General features: G+C 37.2%; 1 protein-coding gene across 1 annotated transcript; it reads left to right on the top strand.

Moving 5' to 3' along the window:
* Nucleotides 1–5,256: 5,256 nt before the first annotated feature.
* Nucleotides 5,257–6,214, top strand: LOC147358579 (olfactory receptor 4C46-like). The gene has a single exon (XM_086341718.1). It carries the CDS (start codon nucleotides 5,257–5,259, stop codon nucleotides 6,190–6,192), a length of 936 nt encoding a protein of 311 aa, XP_086197844.1. The 3' UTR covers nucleotides 6,193–6,214.
* Nucleotides 6,215–9,281: the final 3,067 nt, after the last annotated feature.

Below are 9,281 nucleotides of genomic sequence, written 5' to 3'. Positions count from 1 at the left end.
TAACTTGGCCTTGCTCTTTATTAGCTGCTCAGTCTTGGACAGAATTCTGAACTTCTCCATGTTTCTGTTTCCTAATGTATAAAATAAGTATGAAAATGATAGCAGCAGCCATTTAGTAGATTTACTGAGGATTAAATACCAACTGTCTGCACAAACACTAAACACACTACGTGTTCAGTTTTAGCAAATATTATCATTGTTATTATAACTATTACCTGTTTCCTGAAGATGTGAGGCAACAGCAACTCATATACTGCTAACGGAAATGTAACAACCACTTTGGAAGACAGTTTGCTAACTTATGCCTTTATTATATCATCTATAATACAATATCCAAACTGTTTTTAAAAATGAAATATGAGGATTAACTTGTGAAATATTCAACACCTGTTTATGAAGGCCAAAAAAAACATTGTTGAGAGAAATTAAATGCACAAATCATTGAGATAAATCATGGATTAGAAACTCATTATTTTTACCATACCAATGCTAAAAATTTCATGAAATTCCAATCCAAATTTCAACAGAACTTTTGGAGAAACTGACAAGCTTATTGTAAAATATGTATAAAGATATAGAAATTTAAAAGAATCTAGTAAAACAAATCACTTGCAAAAAATGAGTTGAAGTAATTACTTAATATCAAAACTTATATAAAGCTCCAGAAATCAAGAGTGTGTTGCACAAGCACAAGAATAAACATGCAAACCTGTAAAATAAGAGAATGTACAGATATAGGACCAAATATATAAATTTTTACAAAGATATCAAAGTAATCCAATAGGGAAAACAAGGACTTTTCAACAAACTATGTTGAACATAATTTCAACAAATTATGTTGAATCATTTGGACATTTATAAGGAATAAAATAAACCTCACCATTACTTCACATCATACACAAAAATTAACACATAATGAATGAGAGGTCAATGCATCAAAGGTAATGAAAATAATAAAAATTTTAATTTGACCTTGGGGTAAACTAACATTTCTTAGGTATGACACAATAAGCCTGAACCATAAGACAAATGAAAAGTTAAACTTTGTCAAAATTTTAAAATTTTGACTCATCAGATGACACCATTCTTAAAAGTGAAAATGCAAATCACAGATTTGGAGAAAATTTTGTTACATATATAATTATGTAAGTTATATATATATATGATCACATATATATGACATATATATGTGATTAAGGATCTGTGTCTACAATATATAAAGAACAATTACAATTCAGCAATAAAAAAACCCAGAGCTCCTATTTGTAGAATTTACAAAGAACTTGGAAAGAAACTTCACAAAATAAGATATATTAATACAAAAGGCCAATAAAAAAGTGAAAAAGGGTTCAACATCATAAATGATCCTGGAGATAATAATTAAAACTATATTAATTGGTGTCTACATATCCTCAAATAAGGGCTAAAAGGAAAGCAACACTACCAAATAATGTGGATACAGAAACACTGGTCATGTCTCATTTTCTGAGAGATGGGAGGGACAGGGAGGGCTGGCATGCTGCAGTCCAGGGGGTCGCAGGGAGTCAGACACGACTTGGTGGCTGAATAACAACAAATAGTTGCTTTACAATGTTGTGCTGTTTTTACAACAAAGTGAATCAGCTGTACATATACATATATCCCCTCCTTTTTGGATTTCTTCCCTATTTGGGTCATCACAGAGCACTGAGTAGAGCTCCCTCGGCTATATAGTCGGTTTTCATGCTAGTTATGTGGGGCTAGTGGTAAAGAACCTGCCTGTCAGTGCAGGAGATGCAAAACACAGATTTGATCCGTGGGTTGGGAAGATCCCCTGGAATAGGAAATGGAAACCCACACCATTATTCTTGCCTGGAAAATAACATGGACAGAGAAGACTGGCAGGCTGCAGTTTATGATGTTGCAAAGAGTCAGATATAACTGGGTGCATACACACACAAGCACACGCACACACACACACATGCACACACACACACACATGCACACATTCCCCAGTAGAGTATATGTAAATCCCAACCTCCCAATTAATCCCACTCCCCATTCCCTTGTTTGGCAATTTCTTCTTATGTTTCACATATTTCACCACATTTGTAACGCTGCCTAGTGTTTCATAATGACCACAAATGAATCCCAGAGGTAATTGTGATCTGAGTTTCTGACCCAGAAATAGATAAATGTCCGCCATTAATTTTATGCCCTGCTGATCTACCTTTCAAGCATTCAATAGTGGTTTTCCAGAAAAGTTTTAATATTGATAGGAAAATAGAAGCTCTTTTTGTGATACAAGTCAATGAGGAAACTACATCACACTTCCATATACTGGAGATTTGCCACCTTGATATTCACATCACATTCAATTTTCTTAACAGTCCAGATAGAGAAAGGGGATTCCCACATGTTTAGGTTCCAAGTGTAGGAAATAATTTCCCCATTCAAGAATGGGTAATTCTCAAACATATCTCACCAGAAAACCTGCTTGGAAGACAAAGCCTTTTCCTCAAAAGAGATAATTAATTCCTGGGAGAGAAAACAGCAGCTATGAGACAAGGTCCCCGAACCTTATGAAAACCTCTTTAAATACATGTAGCAAGGAGAAGGCAAAAATTATTTCTGTCATCATTCACCTCTCTAGGGCAAGCTTCGTCATGGACAGAGTGCCATTTGACCTCTGCACTCTGCCTCTTGCCCTGCAGAATCAGAGTCCTTTATTTAAGGTCACTCCTCCATAGCATTTCAAGAGAACCCACTCTAAAGTCAAAACCAGAAAACATAGTTTAACAGGATTTATGTGAAGAAATTTTGAAGTTTAAGGATAGATATAAAGATTTCGTCTTATAAGATCATTTCCTTTTTTAACAAACTTATTGATGTATACTGGACATACCCAAAAAATTGAACATGTTGAATGTATACAGTTGTTCATTTGATAGTGAATTACCTGAATAAGATCTCCCTAAATATGACATCCCAGATGTTACATATATTTTATACTGAGAATTACTTTTTACAAGAAGCAGTCAGTCTGGAAATACGATTGTTTCTGAACACCCCAAAACATCCTTAAGACCATCTAAGACAACTAAGGTAAGTTTCTAAACGGTGCTACTGCTCATTAAAGATTGTTACTTACCATGTATTGTACTCATTACTTCTCAGCACCTTTCAGATACAGTAATAAAGTATTTCATCCTTATCCCAATTATTGAAGAGATCGTTTATAGTTATCCTTAACCTAACTTCATGGTTGAAAAATTTGAGACTCATAGAAATCAAGCAAATTGTAGGACCCAGCTCTCTGATACTAGGCACCAAGCTTTTGGCATTAGATATCTCCTTTAATAAGGAAGACTAATCATAAATGAAAACAAAATTAGACTACATTTCACACACACGAAAGACATTTCATGAATATTAAATGACATAAATCATCAGCTGTTAGTTCCAGCACAAGCATAGAGAACCTTTCCAGGGATCAACTATTATGAATAATACAAGTTTGGGGGGATTCCTTGAGGGTAAAATTGGTAACGATTCTTCCTGAGATCACTGCATAGTTAAGTCATATTATTACTCAAACTGTCAGTTCCATCTCCTAGTTGTACACACAATGATTAAATTAATAGAAGTGCTATGTGTATTCCAAATGCCATAATGAGTGTGTCATATATGTCACCTCAAGTAATTCTTTTAACAGCCTATGAGGTGGATATCATTCTCAGGTCACATAAAAAGAAACAGAATATAATGTATTAAAATCATGTACCCAAATTAGGAAAGTGAAGATAGAAGGATCAGGAACTAATCTGATTTTTCTAATTCTCAAACAAAAACACTTAACCCCTGGGATAATCACTATAGATATTTTTCAGGAGAGTCTGTGAGCCCATATTTTGTAAGGAGATAAAGGAGGAAATATTTGGGGATAAGAGAGGCCAAGGTAAAAGGGCTGTTCAATAAAAGCAGCACCACATTTTTCTTAACATTTGGGAGTTCCAGTATGTTATTATGCTGTGTGTGTGTGTGTATGAACTGATTAAACTGCTCCATATAAACTTGCCTCTGAAATATTAGAGTAGTATTAATGTGATTATAATTATTACAATCATCTCAGAAAAAAAGACTACTAGTTCAACATTGTTTATTATAACACAGTGAAACAGAGCATGGGTTAAGAATTTGGAGAGAAAAAAAAATTAACAAATATAATCTAATCTAACCTTGGTCCTCCCCTTTATTAACACTTGGTCCTAAGCAGAATCCTTAACTTTTTATGCTTTTATTTCCTAATGTATAAAAATAGGTATAAAATGATAGCAGTAACCATCTTTAAGTTTGCACTAAGGCTTAAAATATCAAACGTTTGCAAAATCATTTAGCACACACCAAGTGTTCAGTAGGTCTTAGTTAACATTATCCTTGTTATTATAACTACTAACACTAGTCTCTGAGACTGCATCCTCAGCTGCAAAGTGGATGATATTTTACCAACCACACAGGTTGTTATCATATGAAAAGGGATATGTACAAAATAATTGCTACTATATTGGGCATGCAGCAATCAATTATTTTAAAGTATGCATTATTAGCTGTTGTAAAGTTACTGGACTTAATGCATGCTTCTAAGTACCTCTTGTATCCATTCCTTAAATTCCCATCACCATTGTTCTGTCGCTCCTTATGCAATCATTATCAGCGATCTATTAAAACAACTTGGGTTCTTGTGTCTGCCTTCCACCCCCTTACTTAACTGCGGGCCATTTCATCCAAGACAAACAAAGATCTTTACTAGAATAACATCCAAGATTCCCCTTCATATTCCTGTTCACCAATTCACCCATAGTCTCAGTTTTCATGATTCCCCATTTCCAAAAGACTAAAATGAAAATCTTATAGCTTTTCACTTATAGACTTTACACCAAACTTCCACGTCCTTTTCAGGATTTATTGCTACTGTGTATGTAATGTACTGTGTCAAACTCTTAGTCATCTGGAATGAGAAAGTGTACACAGCAGCTCTCCTGCCTGTATGTTTACAAAAGGTATTCATTTCTATAATCTTAACAAAGACTTCACCTGGGAGGCAATGAGATTATTCATGAAGATCTCACAGTCTTTTCAATACAAGCACACACATACAAATCAAAAGAATCAATACTTGATAGAATAATTATTATATATTAGAATGAGAAGTTTAATAAACCCAAGGGTGCATTAAGAAAATATGTTTTCTTTTCAGGTAATGCAATTTCCCATCACATGAAACCCATGAATAAGAACAACGTGACAGAGTTTTTTCTACTGGGACTCACACAGAATCCAAAGATGCAGAACATCATCTTTGCTGTTTTTTTGGTCATCTATATCATCACTGTGGTAGGAAACATGCTCATCGTGGTCACTGTTGCTACCAGTTCCTTACTGGAATCCCCCATGTACTTTTTCCTGGCTTATCTCTCCTTTATTGATGCCTCTTATTCCTCTGTCAACACTCCCAAATTGATCGTAGATTCGCTCCATGAAAGTAAAACTATCCTATTCAACGGATGCATGACCCAAATCTTTGGGGAACATTTCTTTGGAGGAGCTGAGGGCATCCTTCTTACTGTGATGGCCTATGACCGCTATGTGGCCATCTGCAAGCCCTTGCACTATACAAGCATCATGAATCGGCGGGTGTGTGGGCTGCTAGTGGGAGTATCATGGGTGGGAGGCTTTCTTCACGCGACCATACAGATCCTCTTCATCTTCCACTTACCCTTCTGTGGCCCTAACATCATAGATCACTTTATGTGTGACCTGAACCCTTTGCTCGGTCTTGCCTGCACTGATACCCACACTCTAGGGCTCTTTGTTGCTGCCAACAGTGGGTTCATCTGCCTATTAAACTTCCTCCTTTTGATGGTCTCCTATGTGGTCATCTTGCATTCCCTGAGGACCCACAGCTTAGAGGCAAGGCGCAAGGCTCTCTCCACCTGTATCTCCCACATCACCGTGGTTGTCTTATTCTTCGTGCCCTGTGTATTTGTGTACATGCGACCTGCAGCTACTTTATCAATTGATAAAGCAGTTGCTTTATTCTACACTATCATTACTCCCATGTTAAATCCCTTAATCTATACTTTGAGAAATGCCCAGATGAAAAACGCCATTAGGAAATTGTGTAGTAGGAAAGATATTTTAGGTGATACATAAATGTGCTTGGAACACAACATTGATTCAGTAGAGGCAATGGTCAAAAGGACATTGTGGATGATCTCAGCAAGGAATACTTATGGGATAAAGAAAAAAAATTTAACTGCTACAAATCACAGATTCTGCATTGAGTAGATCAGAAATGAGTGCAAGAAAAGAGAGAAAAATGACCCTTAACTGGTCTTTCCGTATGCATGAAATTCTGCCAGAGTCGGGTTTAGTTTTACTAGCTTCAACCAGTTACATGAATTCACAGGTTTTTCTTCTAATGACAAATTAAAGAAATAATGGAATTTATTGCCATCGAGTAATAATCTCTATAATTCATCACAACCTCAGATATGCAAATGATACCACTCTAGTGATAGAAAGCAAAGAAAAGCTAAATAGCCTCTTGATGAAGGAAGAGAGTGAAAGAGCCAGCTTAAAACTAAATATTAAAAAAACTAAGATGATGACATCCGGCCCCATTACTGCATGGCAAATAGAAGGAGAAAAGGTGGAAGTAGTAACAGATTTCCTCTTTGTGGGCTCCAAAATCACTGCAGACGGTGACTGCAGCCATGAAATCATGCTTCTTGGCAGGAAAGCGATGACAAACCTTGCCAGTGTGCTGAAAAGCAGAGGCATTACTTGGCCAACAATGGTCTGGATAGTCAAGTCTATGGTCTTCCCAGTGGTCACATGCCATTGTGAGAGCTGGACTGTAAAGAAGGCAGAACGCCAAAGAATTAATGCCTTCAAACTGTGGTGCTGGAGAAGACTCCAGACTCCCCAAAGTCCCTTGGACAACAGGGAGATCAAACTGGTCAATCTTAAGGGAGATCAACCCTGACTGTTCACTGGAAGGACTGATGCTGAAGCTGAAGTTCCAGACAACTCATTGGAAAAGTCCCTGATGCTGGGAAAGATTGAGGACAGAAGGAGAAGAGGGCATCAGAGGATGAGATGGCTGGATGGCATCACTGATGCAATGAACCTGAACTTGGGCAAACTCTGGGAGATGATGAGGGACAGGGAGGCCTGGCGTGCTGCAGTCCATGGCATCACAAAGAGTTGGACACAACTGGGCAACTGAACAATAACAAATAATCTCTATAAGAAACCAAGGAGGCATGCATAAAGATATGTGTGCATACATGCATGCTCAATAGTGCCTGACTCTTTGTGACCCCATGGACTGTAGGCTCCCCTCTGTCCATGTGATTCCCAGGCAAGAATAGTGGAGTGGGTTGCCATTCCTACTCCAGGGGAATCTTCCCGACCCGGGGATTGAAATTGTGTCTCTTGAATCTCCTACATTGGCAGGTGGATTCTTTACCACTGGCACCACCTGGGAAGCAGAAAAAGGAAAGTATCAAAAAGTGTCGTAAAGAGGAAAGCATCAAAGTGGATGTATTGGAAAGCCAGTAATCAAAATTGACTATTTTCCCAGGTCATGCCCTAAACTTCAATGAACTTCCAGGCAATGATGACAGAATGTTTAGATAATTGTACTACTAACCATGTACTGAGCCAGGACCTGTGCTTAACAGTGTATATATTGAATCACTATCACTAAAAGCCTAATAATTTTTCATTAATATCTGTGCTTGTTTTTATATATCACAATTGATAGTCACATGGTACCTGCAATATTATAGTATGTAACTATTTAATGCTATAAACACACTGGCCCTGTCTACCTCTGAGGGGTAGATAATTAATATTACACCATTTCCAAATTTTCCTGTAGCCTTCAGCACCATTTAGTATTGCTCATATAACCCATGCTCTGCTGGTAACACATCAGAAAGAGTAATGACTCGAATAAAAGGACATTTTGATGTCAGAAAAGAATTTCTATTTTTGACATATACAGTCACAATCTGTAAAGTACTATAAAGTACATGCCTACTATATAGCAATAGTTTCTACAAGATAACACAATATCATATGCATGATAAATATTGAATGTGTGGGTGAATATGTAAAGGAAAATAATTAAATTCACTAAAATGAAGTCCAAAAAGTAGTACTAGAGGCTAGGGAATTCATTTCTACTTTAAGTTGATTCAACTTCAAGGAAAACTCTGGCTTGATCTCAGAGGGAACTATAATTTGCTTTTCTTCCTGTTTAAACTGAGGATGAGAAAGAAATTTAAACTACACTTCTCAGCATATGAGCAAATGCTTTACCTTAATATTCTCCCTGCTCTCAGCAAGATTTTTTACCTTATTAATATATGCTCTTTAAGCTATATTCTTCGGTTAACCTATTTACTTTTAAGTAACATTTCATCATTAAAAACTGTTTTTAAAAATGTGTGGCTCTGTATACATACAAAGCAATTTCAAGATAAATGCACTCCTTTTATTCTTTTTTGTCTTAATTCATTAACTAACAAACATTTTGAGCACACAGTATGTATCAGATGCTGATAGTTGCTGGGGTTGCAATGGTAAAAAAAAAAAAAAAAGAGAGAGAGAGAGACAGAGAGAGAGACCTGGATTCTGCCTTCAAAAAGCTTAAGATCCACCAAAAAACTCCCAAGAGGGAGTAAAAACTTACAACGAGGTGTTATTAATTATAAACTAGTGGAAGGACAAGGTACCATGAAATGCGTAAGGAATAGAAATTTGTACAGCCTCTGTGAAAATCAGTATCAGATCAGATCAGATCAGTCGCTCAGTCGTGTCTGACTCTTTGCGACCCCATGAATCGCAGCACACCAGGCCTCCCTGTCCATCACCAACTTCCAGAGTTCACTCAGACTCACGTCCATCGAGTCAGTGATGCCATCCAGCCATCTCATCCTCTGTCGTCCCCTTCTCCTCCTGCCCACAATCCCTCCCAGCATCAGGGTCTTTTCCAATGAATCAACTCTTCTCATGAGGTGGCCAAACTACTGGAGTTTCAGCTTTAGCATCATTCCTTCCAAAGAAATCCCAGGGCTGATCTCCTTCAGAATGGACTGGTTCGATCTCCTTGCAGTCCAAGGGACTCTCAAGAGTCTTCTCCAACACCACAGTTCAAAAGCATCAATTCTTCAGCACTCAGCCTTCTTCACAGTCCAACTCTCACATCCATACATGACCACAGGGAAAAC

Source organism: Bos grunniens, chromosome 15, assembly GCF_055505025.1.
Source record: "Bos grunniens cultivar Pamir isolate PY7600 chromosome 15, Bosgru_T2T1.0, whole genome shotgun sequence".
In the NCBI taxonomy this organism is placed as follows: Eukaryota; Metazoa; Chordata; class Mammalia; order Artiodactyla; family Bovidae; genus Bos; species Bos grunniens.
The sequence above is the reverse complement of the archived record's forward strand: the minus strand, read 5'-3'. Positions and strand labels throughout refer to the sequence as shown.

What these genes read in the sequence shown, in the direction of transcription:
- LOC147358579 (XM_086341718.1), top strand. Translation starts at nt 5,257, where the DNA reads ATGAAACCCATGAATAAGAACAACGTGACAGAGTTTTTTCTACTGGGA.